Raw genomic sequence first — 21945 nt, forward strand, 5'->3', positions numbered from 1 at the left:
AGTTCTTGTGAGAAGATTTTTATCTAACTGAAGTAGTCAGAGTCTCATTTTTGAGGTCTTTGTGAATTATAAATACAGCTTTAAAATACTGATATTAAAGCTTGATAAAGATGCTAAGAATTCCTATGGCACTGACTACAAATTTTCTTTATTTTCTTGTTTAAATACTCATGTCACTTACTAAATTTAGGAGAGTTTATAGCGCTTAGAAAGAAAGCACATAGCATCATGTCATACATTGGCAATTAGTATATTATTATATTATTTTATATTATTTTATAAGGCATTATTTCTAAAAAATGGTCTCACTTTTCTCTTAAAATGTTCTTAATTCTTAATTTTAATAATAATTCTGTTTAATGTGTTTGTTTTCTTTTTCAGACATTTATAGTATTGAATAAAGGGAAAGCAATCTCTCGATTCAGTGCCACCCCTGCCCTATACATTTTAACTCCCTTCAATCCTATTAGAAAATTAGCTATTAAGATTTTGGTACATTCATATCCTTTTTTCAAATAGTCACTAATATGATTTTGCTCTTTGGCTGACTTATTGAGTTGGGAATTTTTCAAAAATACATGTAGTTGGCAATGTTATGAGCTTTTTTCCTCCTCTTACTCAACAGTTAGCATATTGCAAAATGGAATCATAGGTAAGTGAACCACTTTTCCCCATCTTCTGAGTATTTCTTCTCTATCTGACTCATTACTCCTTTCTTTCTTCTTTCCTCCTCTGCTTCCTTCTGAATTGCCTGCTACATCCAAGATTTCTCCATTAATTTTGATAGTATCACCAGGCTCTCCTTTTAGAAGTCTTCAAATTTTACAATGTTATATAATGGGTAAACTCCATGAGCTAATTTTCTTTACTACTTTTATATTTGGAAAATATATGCATAATTTGAATTACACAATTTTATATCTTTTTGGTCTGAAGTTTACTCCTTTCTGCTTTTCATCTGAGTGTTTGAAAGCTTTGAGTTAGCAAATGTTACAGTTATGACTGTATACACATTAGCCTTTCAAATATTTCTTCAAATTCTTTTCCCAGCAGCACTCCCATTAATTTTCTATTTTCTTTTTCTTTCTTTTTTTGTCAGTTGTTCCTATCTTTTATTCAAGTCACAGGTCCTGCTACAATTATCTCTTTCCAAAGGCTTAATGTCTGTTTTTCCATATACATCCTCATTTCATGCTTCATTATCCTCATGAAGTATCTACTTCCTTGAAATGGGACTGATGACACCTTGGTGGGATGTGGTAATTTGATTTACTTCTGGAAGTTAAATAGAGTAGTTGTGAATGAGAAGTTTTATTCCAGTCCATGGACAGTGGTTTGACTGACAGCCAGCCCTGGAAAAACCAAGGAAGCAAAGGTTTGGAAGACTGGGGTTGTGCCAGGCAGGGGCATTTCTAAGAAGAGCACAGAAGCCTTGGGATAAGGGACTGATTTGAATCAGAAACCAAAGGTAAGGAAGGGGAAACTGAAATTTAAACAAAGTCTCAGATAAGACAACTATAAATTTTGTTTTCCTAATTGGAAAGAGTCATTGCCTGCAATTTACAACATGGTCAGCCCAGGGCCTGGCTTTAAGGCTTACAATATGAAAGCTTGCTCTCCCCTAGCAAGCCCAGAAAATATTTGAATTGAATATGGTAGGGAATTAGATAAGATAAGGAATTCAAGAGATAGAATAAGCTTGGTACAGGGAACTCATCACAGTTCTGGGTGGAGGGGCTGTAAGGCATATCCCCAGACTTGCCTGGCAATGTGGCAAGTGATGTGTTTAGAAGCATGGCATTCTGGAATTTAGTTTCCTTTTAATCTTTAGGTCATTCTACTCTCGTCCCTCCTCAGTTTTGCATAAACATCAACGTATTTTAATTTCATTTTATGTTTTAAGATTTAATAATTTCTTGTGAATTATTTTAAGCAATAATGATTCCTTACTTCTGTTTTTCAAGTAAGAAAACCCGAAAAAAATGTCTTAGAGTTAGCTTTAGGAATGAATAATAAAACAGATTTAGATTTGGGTCTCCTGAACTATAAATTATGGTCCATTAGTCTGTTTGTGTATTTAAATCTGTGCACTGAATAAATCTTTCCATTAATTATTCATTATATTTAAAAATAATTGTACATCCCTATGTAAACACAATTTATATATGAAATTATGTGGAAAATTCAGAGTTAGCCCAATGCTTTGTTTGTAGTCAATACTGGGCGAGTATATATTGAATAAAAAGTGACGAATGAGACAGAGGTTGGAGAATCAGATACAAAACAAAATGGAAAGTTTGAATAGGTCAGAAAAATCTATTTTGTTTGGGATCTGAATGATAAGATAAAATTAAGAAAGCCTAATATTAAAGAAAAAGGCAGGTTTTTGTTTTGTTTTAAAACTTTTGTAGGGAGATAATATATATTTTTTGAAAATCTCATGAAAGCTATCATCTCTACTACAAAAAATTCTAAAGGTTAGGGAACCCTTGAACCCTAACTTACAACCCTCTGGGAAGAGACTCACAGTAGTAGAGGACAAGGGAAGTTTTAGAAGTTCTGATCCGAGACTCTGAGGACTGAGTTTATGGTGGGAGCTCCCTAGGAATCAAGATATAATTTGAATTTGAGGGTTTGTGCTTGCTTCCCAGAAAGAAAAAAAAACTTCCAGTGGTCAAAAGTTGTTAAGAGGTCTGCAGTGCAAGTTGAGATGGGAAGGCAGCCAGGTTTGCCAAACTGAACAATTGGCTCTCCTAGAAGCTTACAAAGGGCTTACAGCTACATATTTCTTCCAATGTAGAATAGATTTTTTAAAATCTCTGACTGCCTGAATTAAATTATATTTCAGGTATCGCACCTTGTAGTAGAAATATGAAAAAAGGCAGGTGGACTAATAGTCTAAGATAGACAGTTCTTCAGTCTATTGGTGATAATGCACATTTGACTGGAGATCCTAGTAAACTTTAATGTAAATAATACAGCTTGTAGAGGATTTCCCCAGTGATTTGGTCTTATTTCTCATAATGCAAATCGTAGGCTCAAGTCACTGTTTTCTGACTTCAAGCCCAGTGCCTTTTGCTATAAGTTTAAAATGCTTGGAGTTAGTAAAGGTGGGCTTCGGACACAGTTAAGGGGTCATTGTGTATTTATTATCATTAGTTTATAATCATGAAAATGGCCGTTCACAATAAAGAAATTTGTATTTTAACTCTAGACTGGTATCTCTATTTGCAACTAAAATCCTGACTTGTTTCTTAAAAAGCTATTATATTCATTAGGAGCTGTTGCATATCAAATTAGCTTTGTTCCTTGATTTTGGCAGAAAAATCTTATGCTTACTATATTTTCGCCAGGGTATATTTTGAAAACTGAAAATGTTTTTGATGTGCCTACTATCTTGTTTTGATAGTTAAATAAAATATGGTTATATTTTCTGATGGTAAACAAGTCAAAAATAGTCCATATTCCTAAAATTCCCTATTAGAATTTTAAATGTGTTGCATGTCAGCTTTTATTATTTTAGCTTAATATACACTCTCCTGTATTTTGCATTTGTTATTCATTCACTTGTTCATTTGCAGATGTTTATTGAGTACCTACTGTGTGGCAGACATTCTTCTAGACACTGGGATACAACGTTGTGCCAAACATAGTCCCTACTCTCATGTAGTTACATCCATGTGTATGTGTGTGTTTGAGAGGAGAAAATAATAAAAATAAATCAGCTAGTGTCAGCTAGTGATAAGGGCTATTAAGAAAAATAGAACAGTGTAAAAAAAGAAGTGTGGCAATGTACTGTTTTAGATCATATAATCGGGGAAGTCCTCTCTGAAAAGAAAGCATTTGAGTAGAGTTCCAAAGGAAGTGAGGGAGTGAGACATAGAAAGGAAAAAGGGGAGTAGCAACTGTGAAGGCAAAGTATGAAGTGGAAGTATGTTCAAGAATCAGCATGGAACCCAGAGGAGAAGTGGAAAAGGCAGGGAGTAGGAGGGGATGAGGTCAGTGAGAGCAGAGGTCAGGACTGAAGTTGTAGGCTATGGTGAGGACACCAAGTTTACACTGAATGAGATGGGGAGAGATGACTGAAGGGTTTTCAGCACAAGAATGTCATCACCTGGCTCAAATCTATAAAAGATCACTCTGGCTGCTGGGTAGAGAATAGACTGACTGGGGGCAAACGGTGGAAGCAAGAAGATAGATTGGGGACTTACTGCCATTATTAAGGCAGGGGATGCTGATGGCTTGGACTATGGTGGAAACAATAAGGGTACAAATATCATCAAATTTAGATGTGTTTTTCAGAACTGCTGACAGGATGTGCTGAGCAATTAGATGTGGGGTGTGAGGGAATGAACAGAGCTAAGGATGACTCCAAGAGTTTAGTCTGGTCAAGAAAGAAAAATGCAGTTGCTTGAGCTTGGGACAACTTCAGGTGCAGCGATATACTGGGTAAAATCAAGAGCTTGGATTTGGGGGAGAGTATAGCTCAGTGGTAGAGTGGGTGCTCAGCATACACGAGGTCCTGGGTTCAGTCCCCAGCACCTCCATTAAAAAGTAAATACATAAATAAGCCTAATTACCTCTCCTCCTAAATAAATAAATAAATAAATAAATAAATAAATAAATAAATAAATAAATAAATAAATACTACCACTTTAAAAAATAAAAAGAAGAGTTTAAACCTGAGCATACTTTTTTGAAGTGACTATTATTCAGTGGGGGAATTGAAGAGTTAAATGTAATGCAAGTTTGGAGTTCAGGAAAGAGTTGGGCTAGAGGTATAACTTTGAGAGATGTTAGTGTACAGATTGTATTTAAAGCGATGGCAAAGATCTGAAACACTCCAAATCACACAATAATGCAGAACTGCCTATCATTCACACAGAATAGGAAAATAAAAAAAACAGCTTTTGGTGTCAGGAAACCTGATTGCAAACACCACCTCTGAGATCTACTTTCTGGCTCTATGACCTTGGGCCAAGTTACTCCAACTTTTTGAATCTCAGTTTCTCCATCTATAAAATTGCAATCATAATTTACAAATCAGTAATAATAAATATATGTAACTACCTGACACCATAACTAGCACTTAGTAGGAACTTAATAAATGGTAGCTAAGACAGCTATTGTTGGCAGTAGTAGTTACAATTCTAGCAGCAGCTGCTGCTGCGAGATTAGCAAAGGAAAACTCTCATATTGTTTAAGGAATTCCACAAAGAAGTCTTACAAATCACTACTTTCTTGAGGCTTGATTTTGCAAACAGAATGCTTATACAGCACTAGAGTTAGGAGCTGTTAAATGACAGAAGCATAATGTGGTCAGTCCCAACCTTCTCAATTTGCGATGAGTTCTTTGAAGTCCAGACATGTTTAGTCTTTCTCTAAGGCTACATTTTATTTAAGTGGCAGAGCTAAAACTTCAGACTAGGTTTTTGATTCTCAGCTCAATATGCTTTGCAATTTCCACCTAACAGAAGAAAACTGATTTCTAAACCCTCAGATATAAATAATGTACTAGGGCATTACCAATATCTGTCTGTGCATTTCAAAGGTTATTTTCAGTGGCTCCAATTTACTAATTCATTAAATAAGAAGTGAGCTTATCCCAAAATTATATGATATATGTAGAAATCAAAAACATCACGGTTTTCCATGCAAGAATTACATAGATCTGTGGGAAAGGAGGGTAAACAACTTATGATTTCTATTTCTCCTGCTTCCAATGCTCAAAAGTTATCACATATTATCACATAGTTAGGAGTTTGTTAATAACAAAATTAAACAACTCAAGAGTTAACTCTCTCTCTATATATATATGTATGTATGTATATGACATTTAGTCAATATTTCTGCTGTCTCACACATATGCACCAATGTGTAAAAAGAGGCCTATCTACTTTGCTTTGAATTCTCTGTTTTTATGTTAGAAAACATCTTACATAAAACTATATTCTACCTCTAGTTCATATACATATTTAGTTAAAATTTTCTCTGCAACTTCTCTGAATATTATATATTATTGCAAAGTCCTTGAACAGAACAAACAATGGCTTTCCCTTTCTTAAGAATAATAAAGAAATGCCCTACATTTTTATAATTAATAAATGATTAATAGTAATAAAAATAACTGTATCCTCTAAGGAAAGTATTAATAGTATTATCTTCATTTACATAAGAAAACTGAGCCTTAAAGAATTAACTTGCTGAAGCCCAAGGTGCTATTGTGCAAAGCTTTTTACTGAAAATAACTTTTAATCTGAGTACTAGAGAAAAAGTATGACTTGGCTAAAGTGAAGTAGAGAGCATTTCCTGGAAAAAGAATTGATATTTGTGAGGACCTTGACATGAGTAAGAACATGTTTCATTTCATGACCTAAAACAATTATAATAATATTGGACTGGGAGAGTGGAATGAAGAGTAAAGAAGATGAAATTGGAGAAGTAGACAGGAGTTAGATCTCCTAAACTCTTCACTCTTTGTTAAGATATTTGATCATCATCCTAAGAGTAGAGGAAAGTTATTGAAATGGTCCAAATTACATTTACAAAGATCATTTTGGTACAGTGTGAAAAAAATTGAAAGGAACCAGACATGGATTTAGAGAGGCCAGTTTGAATGAAATTGCTGTAATCTAGGTTAGATTTGATGGACACTTGGACTATGTAGTGATATGAGGATTGGAAAAGAAAGTGCACTGAGTCTAGGGATAGCAGGTAGAATTGACAGTATTTGGTGTTGAGTTGATTGTGGAGGTTTAGGGAAGAGAAAAATGTGAGATTGCTCCTAGGTTCCTGGCTGGATCATGAGACATTTTCTGTGATACAGAGATGTTCAAAGGAGCAGTATTTAAGGGGAGCAGAGAGATAAAATGAAAATATTTTTAGTTTAGTTTTAGAATACAAAAAAATTTGAGGTGTTGATGAGATACGTATACATAAGTGCAGATATAATATGGACAATTGGGTGTGTGGAGTTCAGAAGAGAGGTCTAGCCTGGAAAGAAATACTTGAGATCAGTGGATATGTAAATGGTACTTGGAGCTGTTTGTTGATGAGCTCTACTAGGATAAATATAGCAGAAGAGGGGGAAATGGCTTGGATATCCTATGCCCTTCTTTTAAAAAAGGGAAATATTTCAAAGGATACCAAAAAAGTGTTGCCCTGAGGCATGAAAAATCAAAGGATTGGGACCTCAAGAAAACAAAAGTAAGAGAGTGTAATGAAAGGGAGAAGAATAATTGCTTGTCAAATGCTGCTGAGAGAGCAAACCAAATAAGAACTCAAAATTATCCTTCTGTTTTCAGTGAACATGAAGTTGTTTGTCATATTCTAGAAAGAAAACTGGTTGGCTGAGAATGTGAGAGAAAAATGAGGGAAATTAAAGAAAAACATATCTTTCAAGAAGTTTGACTGTGAAATGGAAAAGAAAAGTGGGGCTGTGAGTAGTTACAAGATTGTGGATTACAGGAAAGTATTCTCTTTTATTTCCTCCAATATAAGAGAGGCTTAAGCAAGTTTGTGTTGATAGGGAAACGTGGATTAACTGGGAGTTACTAAAGATAAGAGAAGGAAGAGAGAAGAGATTTCTGAAGTGTTCTGGACCAGTGGGAGGTGTCCAGAGTATGGGTAGAGGGATTGAAAACTACCCTCGTTGAAACAGGAAGGAAAGGATCCCAGCACAGAAAGGTTTGTCAGTTTGGGAGTGGGAAGTAAAGATGTGGCAGTCTGATGCTATCTCTTCTCTCAGTGAAGTAGGAAATAAGGTCATCAGTTTGAAATGGGGAAGGAAGGAGGAGATGAGATGAGAGTTGGAAATATTTGAAATTATCTTTGCAGAGTAGGAAGTACAGTGAAGTGGAGAAATTTAAGACTGTGCATGTTTGAGGCTGGGAACCTTGTATTTTGAATGGTGCCACTCTGCCATGGGGAGTTACAGGGCCTAGCAGGCTAACAGACACAGACACAAAGGGTCTTCTAGCTTTATATACTAATAGAAAGTCATCTTTAATTTTATCTTATTTTGTGTTTGTTTCTAGCAATAAAGGAAAAACATGTGTTTCTTCTTTGAAATGGTGTTTTTCTGTGTTCTCTAGGTTGTAGTGCCCTCACGTGGCTGATCCACATCATTCACTTACGACTTTTCATGTGGATGCATTTGAACAAGCTGAGAATTAAGCATATGCCTTATATCACTGCTAGTCAAAATGAAAAATCAATGATTGCTTTGACTAAAGTCAGCTGTAGGTGCAAATAAATTTCCTCTATAGATTAACACAACATTGGCTATTCACTGTTGTATTTTACTGCACTTAAAATCATGCTGATATTTTGCTATGTGTAAGTAATGTGAAGATTTATAATAAAAATAAAGAGCAAGATGGGATATTAATAGCATTTATTCACTGTAATTTTTATTGTTTCTAAATCCAGATTGAGTAAGGCTCTTGTTTTGCATAACTACAACAAATCCTTTTTGTGATTTTTATTAAACATGAAAAAAAATTATTTCAACTATCTGACTATTGAATGTTTTCTTAAAGAGTTTTTGTTGCTGTTTTTCAACATAAAAGAGAGTGAAGGGCATTGACTATGTCTGCAAAGGCAAAGTGGTGTAAAGTGAAACAAACCACATGTTGGTTTTAAGTAGTGTCCTCTCTGATTCAGGAAATTAGGAAAGCAATTTATTGAGTATCTACCATGTACAAGGCACATTAAATTGTAGTAGCTGTAACATATTTTAACTAATTTGATCCTGAAAGAAATCCTGTGAAATGGTATTTTCTCACTTTTATAACAAAGTGAACCAAAGCTTAGGGAAATTAATAAGTAATTGGGCCACAGTTACAATCCCAAGAAATGCCAGTACTAACACCAGCCATCTTATCTTTCTATTCAGAATTTAATGAGCAATTACTGTATATTATATATTCCACTTAGAATCTTACTGAAGATGTTCCACCTAAGAAACCCTTAGGATGGAGTTACAACGCATTCAGTTACACTCAGCTCTTCGAATCCAGGGGTTTTATATCCACAGGTTCTGCACCCGCAGATTCAGTCAGCAGTAGACGTTGTACAATGTTCAGGATCCGTGGTTGGTTGAATCGAGGATGTAAAACCTACAGCTATAGAGGGCCCTGTGGGCCCTGAGCATCCACAAATTTTGGTATCCGCTGGGTCCTGGAACCAGTCTCCCACGGATACTGAGAGATGGTTGAATTCTCTTGTTCAATTTTTGTCAGTTTCATACATGCTGAGCTTACACGTTAGTCGCCGTTCAAAAAAAAAAAAAAAAACCTTAAATCAATAAATTACTTACCAGTGAACCAATTTCTTTGCATTTAATGTTTTTCATGACTAAAAACACATAAATAGCATCACAATAGTTGATGGTTTGGCCTGACATGGCTTGGATATGAATTTGTTAAAATTACAGAAATGGAAAAAGCAAACTCAATAATAAAATAATAGGAGCATAAAACTGCTAACTTCATGGTGGTGAAAGATATGATGGTGTATGAAAGTGAAATTTTCCAGTGAACTTTGTTTTCCTTGACGATATTCTTCTACTTTATTCAATGTGCTCATTATGTGCACTATTCTTACCAACTGTGTGTTTATGACCATGAGTAACCCTCCAGACTGGACAAAGAATGTGGAGTAAGTAGAAGATTTTAAAAAAGTCATTCAATATTGTTGTCCATTTATCTTTCATATTGTGCGTCTAACATCTTGAAACCTCATCAGGGTTTCTTTAGCAAATCATACTAGCTACTTCATACCATTTAGACAATGATTCAAGTTCATTTTAACCACTAATTTTCTGTAGGACAAAGCTTGCACTGGCTCATTCGGTTGCTCAAAGTACTGCACTGATTTGACTGCAGTACTTGTGGTCCTTTATCTTCCTTTTGAGTCTTATACTCTTTTGAAGATCATCAGTGATTGCTAATGCATGATGATAAAAATTATACCTAGTTTTCATGTTCTTTTCCTCATGACTATCACCTTTCTATGTTTTATTAGTAATGTATATCATGGCTCTTAAAGATGCATGTTTTATTAAATAAAAATCCTTCATTTATTTTTGTATTAATAACTATTTGCTTAAATCAGACCAAAAGCCAGTGTATTTCAGATAGTATCTTCATATAAAACCATATTATTTGGGTCTTCAAATTAATTAATGTAGCAAGTACAATACTCATTTAGTTACAGTCAATGAGAATGTCTCTCAGAATGTAATGTTTCTTTTTTCCTTAAACTCTACCTAAGCTCCACATCATAGAGAGACTGATACAGAACAATATGGAAGCCTTTAATTTGTATTTGTTGTTTAAGTCTCCTTTAAGATATGTACATGTAAATTACCTACTAGATCTTTAATGTGGGCTTGGCTATTTTCTCTCAGGTACACCTTTACAGGAATTTATACTTTTGAATCACTTATAAAAATACTTGCAAGGGGATTTTGTTTAGAAGATTTCACATTTCTACGAGATCCATGGAATTGGTTGGATTTCACTGTCATTACTTTTGCGTAAGTATCTTAATACATTTTCTATCTGGGAAGAGTAAATCATTGGCGGGTGCCAACACTGTATTTCTCCTTGGTGGCTTCCCTTAACAGATCAAGCATTTTTCTTAGTTATCATGTGAATTTAGGATATTTTTCTTCCAATCAAATTATGCACTTTGGAGAAATTAAGGACTATCATAGTAAATTATATGGCTTTGATTTCTGTTAGAACTGTAAAGCAATAAAATAAGTTTCCCAAGTAATAGAGATTATGATTGATGATAATGCCATTTTTCTCTTAATTGGGAAATCTGATGGCAACACTCTTTGAAGTTGAAAAGGTCTTGATAAAAGACCGACTTAGATTTCCCTAAATTCTGAATAACTCTGATTTAATTCTACAGGTATGTAACAGAATTTGTAAACCTAGGCAATGTTTCAGCTCTTCGAACTTTCAGAGTCTTGAGAGCTTTGAAAACTATTTCTGTAATTCCAGGTAAGAAGAAACTGGTATAAGGTGGTAGGCCCCTTATATCTCCAACTGTTTCTTGTGTTCTGTTATTGTGTTTGTGTGTGAACTCCCTATTACAGATATGTGACAGAGTTTGTGGACCTGGGCAATGTCTCAGCGTTGAGAACATTCAGAGTTCTCCGAGCATTGAAAACAATTTCAGTCATTCCAGGTGAGAGCTAGGTTAAACACCGAGGCTGAGTTTAGCAGCATTGGTGCTACAATCACAGCTTTTGTGTGTACGCCTTGTTGCTTGTCACCTATTGCAAAAAAATTTGTAAAAAAGAAAGAATCAGTACATCATATTTTGGATGGATTTGATTCTTTGTTTTTACTAGTTGCTTTCTTTAAAATTAATTGTTCTAAATCAGCCTTTGAGTTTAACAAGTTTTTGCATGAGGCATTTGCAGTAACAGGCTACATGGTTTGCGTCCTGTAACATCAAGCTTTCTGCATAGAAGCTACACTATAAGGCATTCAAACTGAAGCAAATTTGACCAGTTAGGTGTAAAACTGGTAATTTTCTTAACTGCAGGTAAATGAAAAAGCAAGGGATAGCATGAGTGCTGCATGGGGCTCAGTTTTCAGATGTCTTCCTTTTTTAACCCATACTCAAGCTTGCAGAATTCACAAAAATATAACCTCATAATTCAGTTACTTCAAGATTTCTTACTATTTTATTCATATAGATTTTTCTAAAAATCAATAAGAGGTTAGGGAGTAAGACATCTGCAAATAAAAGCAAAATATTTACACAAGGTTAATGTTTAAGCATGAATAACAAAACCATTTCTTTTGCTCTAAGGAATATTTGGAAATACACGTTTGGTTTATTTCCATTCACAGTTTTCTAATGAACATACAAATTCTGCTTTCATTCATTTTCACCAGCTAGCAGGCTTTTCATAAAAATGTTATCCAATCACAAACATTAAACTAATATTGTTGGCATTCTGCATGACATCTTTATTTTTCAGGACAAGCTCATGATGTTTTTGTCTGTAAAGTAGCTTTTGCATAATATATTTATATTCCTCCCTTTGATTTTATTTATAGGTCTGAAGACCATTGTGGGGGCCCTAATTCAATCGGTGAAGAAGCTCTCAGACGTAATGATCCTGACTGTGTTCTGTCTGAGCGTGTTTGCCCTAATAGGATTACAGCTGTTTATGGGCAACCTGAGAAATAAATGTTTGCAGTGGCCCCCAGATAATTCTTCCTTGGAAATAAACATCACCTCCTTTTTTAATAACTCATTGGATGGGAATGGTACCACTTTCAATAGGACAGTGAGCATGTTTAACTGGGATGACTATATTGAAGATAAAAGTAAGATATACTCTTTCAACCATTAAGTTGTTTAGTCCTTTAAATATTAAAAATATATATATAATGAAAATTGTCTCAATTTTGGTATGAACAAGATTACTTAGACCAATTTAAGATAACTTAATACATGTGATACAGAAATCAAATGATATCTTACTCACTTTTCCTTATCTGTCAGTCAACATAATAAAAGTTACCATTTGGAAATGTTTTATTTTCCAAAACCAGTGTTGAAAGCAATACAATATAATGCTACATAAACAAAAATATTTATTTGGTAGGCATTAATCAGTTTTCAGTCATCTTAATAAATAAATCAGTAGTTTGAACTATTCAGTGCATTTTGCCGAAATGGATTGTTAAGAAGACTCAGGAAGAATAATCTGGCCCTATGTGCTTGACTCAGTATATGTACTGAGTGCATATGATATATTTGGAAATAGAAAAACCATTCACCAGGATGAAATCTGAATTGGTGTACTCATCAGAAAGTTAAGCAACCTCAATCCAGCAAGCCACTTATTGATAAGAGAAAGTGTAAACTCAAAACCTAACCCTGTAATATTCTTACTCTAGTTTATCTCTGTGGTAGCAGTAATTGTGTGAGAGTTGTTTATCAGTATAGTTTGATTTTTATTGTAGGGATAGACATCAGAATATACTTACGTTGTACTTTACTATAATTTCTTATCATTGAAGCCAGCCCCTGTCATTGGCATGTCCAAGTCCCTCCCTTTTTATGCACAATTAGCTAGCCAACTTCCACTGGTCTCTTGATTATCAGTACTCCACTGGGATACTTAGTCTGTGGTATCTGCTGTGGTTTTTAGAACCATATGAAATGTTATCACTTCTCACATTATATTAATTTTTTTTAAATTGAAGTATAATCCATTTACAACGTTGTGTTGTTTCCATTGTACAGTATAGTGATTCAGTTATACATATATATGTATTTCCGTATTTTTTCTTTATAGGCTGTTACAAAGTATTGAATATAGTTCCCTGTGCTTTACAGTAGGACCTTGTTTACCTTACTAATGTTTTAAGAATTAGTGTTCTTATGAAGATTTATACTAGACAGATAAGATTCACTGGATAAATGAATAAATAAAACAAATGATTTCATTATTTATGGGGTTTCCAATACATCAATATTATAAATTGACAGCACAATGGACAATCTTTGCACATGAATTTTTTTCTATTTCTGATTGTTTCCTTCAGATATATTTTAATTAATAGAATTTTGGGGAATGAAAAGGTATGACCAATTTAAGGCTAGTGACACATACTATCAAATTGCTCTCCAGAGGGATCATACCACTATATACCTGTGATAGCAATGGCCATCTTACTGGATTCACATTAATATTGACTACTATCATATTTTAAAATCTTTTAGTAGAAGGAAAAGTGTATCCTCCTTAGTTATTAATGTGGTAGAATTTACAGTATTTTTATTAGTATCATTAGCAAGTTATATGTTTCTTATAATGTGAATTATTTGTTGATTTTTTTACCCGTTTTTCTATCAGGTGATATTATATTTTGGGAAATTCATAAGAACTCTTTAATTTACCAAGTATATTAACATTTTGTATTTTATTGGCAAATATATTCTCCAGCCTGTTTTTCTTCTTATTGTTTGTTTTTGATGCCTAAGTGATTTTGATTTTTAGGCAATTAAGTCATCAAATTTGTTTTCTTTTTTCCATATTTAAGTTTATATAATACTTCTCAATTCAGAGATAATAAAATTTTTCACATAGATATTCTACATATAAAACAGCCACCTATATATTCGAGATTAAAAAGAAAACCTATGTATTCTTATATTATATTAATGGACTTGTCTTTAAGTCTTTAATCTTTAAACATCTATAATTTTTTATATATATTATGAGGTAAGGATCTAAAATTTTTTTGTTCAACTATGCCCCATATTGACCTGTATAATATATTATGGTATTCCTTGAATATAAATAGGCTTTAAATATTCTTGAAAACTATCATAAAATTTTTTGTGGAATATATATCTGTGTGTCTTTTAATGTGTTTGTGTCTGTGTATTTTCGTATGTGAATATGTAAATATGTATGCTTATGCATATGTATGTTTCCTGAGATCATCTTTGTAACTTATTAAAGTTATATATATACAAGATATTCCTTAAAAGTAAATAACTAGGTATACTTAGAAAATATGTATCTCTAAAGAAGCAAGTTTATCTTGAAAGAAGTAATCAAGCCAAATATCAAAACAAAACAGTTATTTATACTATCATAGAAAGAACAAACACATAAGCCCACTTTCACAAGAAATTAAGTCAAAATTGGTAGGGCAAAAAAGTCTGAATATATTTTGAGTACAGGCAAAACGTATTTGTAAAACAAAATGTTATTTCATGGCAGCATTTAAAAGCAACAAGGCTTTCCTTTCTCTCACTTTTTGTGCCAAGCAAACAGCTTTAATTTGGCAGCTCTTTTTTGAATTATCCCAAGCAATTTAAATTATTTACAAGAAATATTGATAGAAAATGGTACAATAGTTATTCCCTACAAAAAAATCTCTTTTTAAAACAGATTTTCTAAACATTTGTTTAATTCAAAATGGTTTAACATGTGTTTAATATTCAGTTATTATTAAAATATTTTCATTTAGCCATGCACATATTTATTATTTTATTCAATTTCATTTTGGTTTTTTAAAATGTGAGCTTTATTCCCTAGACACAATGGCTGGAGTGTTTCAAGGGTTTGTTTGTTTGTTTTTTTAATGATTCTTTCTATTCCTTGCTCTTTTATATAGGTCACTTTTATTTTTTGGAAGGGCAAAATGATGCTCTGCTTTGTGGCAACAGCTCAGATGCTGGGTAAGTGATGTTTGGTGTTGAGTCTCAGTCTGCACTGCTGCATCAGCCTCAGTAACCTGCCATCTCCCACCCACCCAGCCCCTGCTTGCTCCTCATTCAGAGCCCTGCATAAATTCCACTTCACGCTGACTCTCAAAATAGCTGGGATAAGTGTGGATTCTCACCTCCTTCACACACTCATACCCAGCAATTATTTTTCCATACTAGGTCACAGCTAATCTTCCAAATTAGTTCAATGGAAAATAGAGAGAAATACATAAGAAGCTTAAGTTAATCGAATTCATAAGCATGTTCTTTTATAAGTGTGATATTCTATATAAGCTAATGTAGTCCCCATGGCATAAAGTGTAAGCTATCTGAAGATAATGTCAACATCCAAGGTGTAGTAAGTACACATCTAGCATATTTTAGCAAAGTGGTTAAGAACATAGACTAGAGAGTTTACATGGATTCAAACTGGGACTCTACCATATAATGTCGTCTCTCCTTGCCTCGGTTTCCACACGAGATAAATGAGTATAATGATAGGATGGCTATGAGAATTAAATGGATTAATGAAATGTATAGCTATTATAGCACTAAATAAATGCTTTTAATTATTATGATTGGCGTCATGTGAATGCTTATTATTAAAAAGCATTGTACCTGGAGCTAAAGCTAGGAGGAAAATTCAGAGAAATAGTTACCTTTTTCCATTCGACGAGACTTTAGAATCATAAACAAGAGTAATGTTCTTTCTGTGGAAGATGATATTGTGGACATTAGTAACTAATACCCGCAGCAAAATTCCCAGTAGTAACAGGCTTTGCATTTGGCTCATATGGTTAAAGATTGGGCTGCCATTATCTTCAGATCTTAGTGATAAGTAAAACAGACTGATTTTAACCCCTTGTCTGTATTATACTAAATGCTTTACGTGTGGTATCTTATTCAATGCTTGTAAGTTTGGGAGGCAGATTCTGTTATTAGCCCTTTCTTACATACGAGGTGTTCCAAGACTAGCAAGGTTGGGAAACTTGCCCGAGATTATGAAGTCCAGAAGTGTCAGGCACAATACTGAGGCAAGGTCAGCTCGATCATTAAGGTTACACTATGAAATCTTTATTCTGCAGACTAATTCATTCCTCTCAGTGTGCCACCACCCATTCTTTCTTCACCCCTCTTCCCTCCCACCACATTAAGCACACTTCTGCCTCTAGACACCTTCAGTGAAAATCTATAATTTTTCCCTGTAGACTTATTTTTCTGTTCATGTCCACAAATCCCAGAAGATGGTAATCATAATATGATTGCTTTTATATGAGACGTGATAAATATAATAACAACAGTCAGGACTCACAGAGGAATCCATAAATAGATTTAGAAGATTGTGTTGTTATGTAAATCAGTCTGCTTGGTACTGGATTGAGCACTGGGTAAAGTGAGAGAAATCTGCTTTCCCTGATGTCATATAAAATAGACATTGATGTCTATAAAAACAGGAAAGCCAGCTATCAAACTTGCAGTTACTGACTTCCTCTCTTTCCTTTAACTTAATCATAGCCAGTGTCCAGAAGGATACATCTGTGTGAAGGCTGGTCGAAACCCCAACTATGGCTACACAAGCTTCGACACCTTTAGCTGGGCTTTCTTGTCCCTATTTCGTCTCATGACTCAAGACTTCTGGGAAAACCTTTATCAACTGGTGAGAACAGATAAAATGATTCTTCTGGAAAGCATGAAATACTGAGATAGAATTGCTATAAAATACTTTATTACTTAGAGTGTGAGCATGTAACATCCTATATAAAATTTAATAAAATATCTCTTCCACTTTTGCAGACACTACGTGCTGCTGGGAAAACATACATGATATTTTTTGTGCTGGTCATTTTCTTGGGCTCATTCTACCTTATAAATTTAATCCTGGCTGTGGTGGCCATGGCCTATGAGGAACAGAATCAAGCAACGCTGGAAGAGGCTGAACAGAAGGAAGCTGAATTTCAGCAGATGCTGGAACAATTAAAAAAGCAACAAGAAGAAGCTCAGGTATAGTAAGCAAGCATTGAGCCCTTTTGTGTTTGTTTATCTCAATTCTCTGACCACGCCATCAAGATCAGAGGCATTTAGCGTACAAAATCAGCAGTGGTAATTGACAATTGAAACATGTCATGTGTGTTTGGTAAGTGTTAGGAACCTATTTGGTTATTAGGAGATTATTATTTTATTTTGATGATTACTTGCTGTCAATAATAATGGCATCCAAACATGGAGAATTATAATTGCTTTATTGACATTTTTTCTTCCTTGTGACCCCTGATTCACTCAAGCTTACAAAGTAGTTAGGCCTACATGCCTTCAATCAAAGTATTTTAATCTCTTGGGTTGCTGCTTCATTAGTGCTACTAGAGGTGGGAAAAGTCAGAAAACCAGAGTCAAAATGAGATTATTTCAGAGAGTCTGGAAAGATAAAGACCTATTTAGTATTTATTTTCTATTTGAAGAGTGTTTAAATGCAAGTTTGTGGTTTGCATAAAGAAAACACTGGTACATAAACATGTGAAATCTTTACATTCTTTGCCTACTACCCTGTAAATTCTATAATACAGCCTACACTCAGCTTTTCTTGGGTATAGAGTACAGTTCCTTTTTAACACTGAGTATCCTAAATATGTAATAAAGATCAGATAAATAAAATATACTGGGGTAGCAGCAATAATATTGAAAACGTTATCTTTCCAACAACAGTGCTATTGTAATTTACAAATTCACTTAGATGACATGATCTAGGATTTTCTTATTTACAATCTATAATATGTTTTTATTGTGCATTTCTTAGTGAAATAACCATTTTAAGTCAAAGAGAAGAAAAGTTTATTAAAACAAAATTCTTGACTGAATTAAATTTAATCATTTAGAGTGGCACTAAAAGTCACTGTCAAGTGGAAGTGTGATGGGTCAAGTTGAAATAGGAAACCTTTATTTCTTAAATTCTTTCTTTCTCATGATACTTTAAATCACAGGAAAAATCATTATGATATTTGAGTGTCTTGTTCATATTATTAGATAATTAGAAAGCATAGTGTGAGGCCACAGCTTGAAGATTTTCATCAAAGTCACATATCATCTTCCACTTTTCTGTTAATTTTAATTCTTTAATTGGCCTAATGACAATGCATTATTTTCCAAAATACATACTCGAATGGAGAATAATTTTTCAAGATCATATATTCACGATACCAAAGATAAATTAAGCAGAAACATGGATAGTGTTTGTCAAAGTTTATAGACAGCTACCATTTCCCTTGGACCCTTCTAGGCAGCAGCTGCAGCAGCATCTGCTGAATCAAGAGACTTCAGTGGTGCTGGTGGGATTGGGGTTTTCTCAGAGAGTTCTTCAGTAGCATCAAAGTTGAGCTCGAAGAGTGAAAAAGAGCTGAAAAACAGAAGGAAGAAAAAGAAACAGAAAGAACAGTCTGGAGAAGAAGAGAAGGAAGATGGGGTCCACAAATCTGAATCTGAAGACAGCATAAGAAGAAAAGGTTTCCGGTTTTCCTTAGAAGGAAGCAGGCTGACATATGAAAAGAGGTTTTCCTCTCCACACCAGGTAAAAATATTAGATTATATAAATTGTGTTTTCATAACAAATACTGTTTTTAAGATATGCCAGAATTTGGTTAAGGATAAAACTGCCTTCCTCCTGGATGGCATAGTGCTTTTGGATGGTAATGATCATTGAGTGTTTTGGTTATCACCTCAAGGAATTTGTGAGTTTTACAACTTTTTGGAATTCCAGGAAAACATTTTTTGAGCATAGATCCCACTGGGCTTGGGAAGGCTTGTGATTTTGCAGTTTCATTAAAGACTCGTAATCATCTTAGGGCAATTTTCCACATGAGGAATAATTAGCAGATGGTTCCTCTCCCTTCTTAGCTATGATGCGTGGACCCAGTGAACTGTGGGTTTTCTGAGTGGCAGTTTCTTAGAAGTAAAGAGTGATTCTGCCAGTCCATCTGTACAGTTGTTCCCATCAATGTGCAAACTTCATATGAGGCAAATATTCTTTATGTCCTTGTTTCAAGGGAAACCGAAGCAAAATTTTTCTATAAGTGTAACCAAAATTCTTAGAGATACACTAAGGAAGACTTATGACACTAAATAAACAGCTGTGTTTAATTGCACTTGATTATCTGTGTCTCATGTTTAATGAGACTTGCTTGGAAAGAATACCTTGATTTATATAGTGCAGAAAATGTTCACTGGATGCTTCTGGCTTATGTACCAACACAGGCTGCTGAAACTTCAAAATTTAGGATCCATAATTTTCTTCGAAATTTACCAAGAGAATTACCAGAAATACAGTGTCTCAGTAGTGAAACTTTAATGTCCATACAGTTAACAGTAACAACTTGAACAGCACTTATAGCAGTGATAATGGCTGACACCTTTGTGGTGCATTGCTACTTGAAGTATAAACTCATTACACCCCTCACTACAGCCCTATAATCTCCATCCCCAATCTGCAGATGTGAAGGGAAGGGGAAGGCTGGTATTTGTTGAGTGACTGTTTGTGCTTGGCTTTCTTTTTATTCTATCATAATTAATGTTAACAGCCTTGAATAACAGTGTTTTAACTATTTTTTAGGCTCAGTGAAGTTAAATAATTGCCAAATGCCATATAGTTATTAAAGGTTGAGGTGGCATTCAAACTTAGCCTGACACTGAAACTGTTAAACTTTCCACTGTATCAGGTTGACTGGAAAGAATATCCTTAAAAAACTGATGAGGAAATTTACAATTTGATTTCATTTAAAAAGATACATATATTTAGGATTATACATGCTCTTTGTACATTTTATAGTTTACAGTCTCATATAACCTGTGTTTAATACATATAAAATTTTTATAGGTCAGCCTGATTCACTCCAAGTTCAGATAACATTATAAGGTAGGATATATTAAAGGATTAGTGGGGTTGAAGTCAAATTTGAAATCAAATTTGTTTTTAAATAGATATCAACATTTATTCACCTTATTCATATTGTTGCCACATCATTATGATTCTATTAGTGGAGATATTAATCTTAATAAATATGAATTTTTAAAAAATAAAATCTCCTTTTTATGGCATTGGTCATTTTGAAGGAAGGGAAAAGGGGAAGGAGGGAGGGAGGAAAGAAGGAAAGTAGGTAACATGAGGAAAAACTACCTAAATTTAAAACTGCCAATCAACTGATACCACAGAATTATTCCAGTTTGCTTTATTTCAAATCCAGTAGAACTAATTATAGGCAAAATAGTAAAGCCTGAAAATGTTAGGTTCAATCCCACCTTTTTTTGTAAATGTTGTTCAAAGACATAACATTTCCTCCTACTGTCATCTTAAAACCTCTACTTCTAGTGGGCATTATAGGTGATCACTGATATACACAACGTGTAATATCTGGCTCAAATTGATATTTGTTTCTGAAGCAGGATTTGTATAAAAATAGAACTAAAGAGTTTTTTTTTTTTTTTTGATCTGATAAAGAAGTAGTCAAACAAGTAACTAAGAAGATGGAGAAGGCAATGGAGAGAGAGGGGAAAAAAGGGAGGGAGGAAAGGAGGAATCCTGAAATCATACTAATCTCACTTTGTAGGACCCTGTAAGTAATACTGAAAATAGCGAGCCAAGTTCTTAACCTGGGTACAGTGATGAAGGGTCCACAGCTTTTGTTAGATTTTTAAAGGGCCCAAGGCCCAAAAGTATTAAAAACTACTGTTTTGTAGTGACATGACAGAAAGGTGATTGTGTTGGTAACCATTTCTACTTTCATATTGAAAAAAATATAATGTATGCTATTACCACAAGATTATAATTTTCTCAGTAGAGGAGGTGGATTTGATGAAATATTTTTTAAACCTCAGCATGACTTGTTAGTGTAGGTGAGGGGAAGGAAGGAAGCCAAGAGTATAATCTCTAATCATATCTCAAGACAATCTGGATATTTTATTTTGAAACCTTTATAAAATATTGTTGACCTTCTTAAGTTATTATTTCCTTCTGTATTTGTGATAAACTAGGATTTTTTAGAGGTTGATTTGGTATGGCAGATTTTTCTTATCGTCCATTCTCTATTTGTGGCATGGCATTTGAGTGCCACATGTAAACTATGCTCTTTCATAGTTTGCATAGTGGCATAATTCACCTTTGAACTTTGAGAAACATTGTGTGCAATTTTATAACTTATTTGTCTCCAACCTTTCTATTGGCTCTAATTAAGGGGCGTACTTGTAGTTAAAATATAAAATCTTACTAAGAGTGGTACATATACATAATTTCTACTTTATTTCTTATTATCAAGCATTTGTCTGCCTCACTTTCTGAGGTAATGATAACCAGTAGGTCACAAATTCCTTAACTATTATGTCCTTATAACTAATTTGAAGTCCCTTATGAAAAGACAGAAAGGAGACATGAAAGAAACTGGGCTATGTAGGAGAGGTTTAAAAAAATACTTATAAAAACCATGGGTACAAGAAAAAAAGAAATGAGTTCTGTTGGGGGAGCAGATCAGTATTCTTAGATGTGTTTCCCTCTGTAAATAATGAATAAGATCATATAACATAGGATAGTGTTTAAAGCTTATAGATGTTTTATAGATGTTTATAGATGTCATTGAGAAAATCATTTTTTTTAACCAGAAAAGGAAGTTAAAAGCATACTTATTATTCAGGGAATGTAAAAATATA

The 21945-nt window shown here is 34.0% G+C and overlaps 1 protein-coding gene across 2 annotated transcripts in view; it reads left to right on the forward strand.

Annotated features, from left to right (window-relative positions):
- The window catches only part of LOC102511393 (sodium channel protein type 2 subunit alpha), a 129452-nt gene that overhangs the window by 51261 nt on the left and 56246 nt on the right, over positions 1 to 21945 (forward strand). For both annotated transcript variants that reach the window (XM_032479603.1, XM_032479602.1), the window contains 9 exons: positions 382 to 500; positions 9571 to 9660; positions 10412 to 10540; positions 11111 to 11202; positions 12087 to 12359; positions 15171 to 15234; positions 16777 to 16918; positions 17056 to 17262; positions 18533 to 18820. In XM_032479603.1, coding sequence (XP_032335494.1) covers positions 382 to 500; positions 9571 to 9660; positions 10412 to 10540; positions 11111 to 11202; positions 12087 to 12359; positions 15171 to 15234; positions 16777 to 16918; positions 17056 to 17262; positions 18533 to 18820 — 1404 coding nt within the window. The remainder of the gene's footprint in view (positions 1 to 381; positions 501 to 9570; positions 9661 to 10411; positions 10541 to 11110; positions 11203 to 12086; positions 12360 to 15170; positions 15235 to 16776; positions 16919 to 17055; positions 17263 to 18532; positions 18821 to 21945) is intronic.

Source organism: Camelus ferus, chromosome 5, assembly GCF_009834535.1.
Source record: "Camelus ferus isolate YT-003-E chromosome 5, BCGSAC_Cfer_1.0, whole genome shotgun sequence".
NCBI lineage: Eukaryota > Metazoa > Chordata > Mammalia > Artiodactyla > Camelidae > Camelus > Camelus ferus.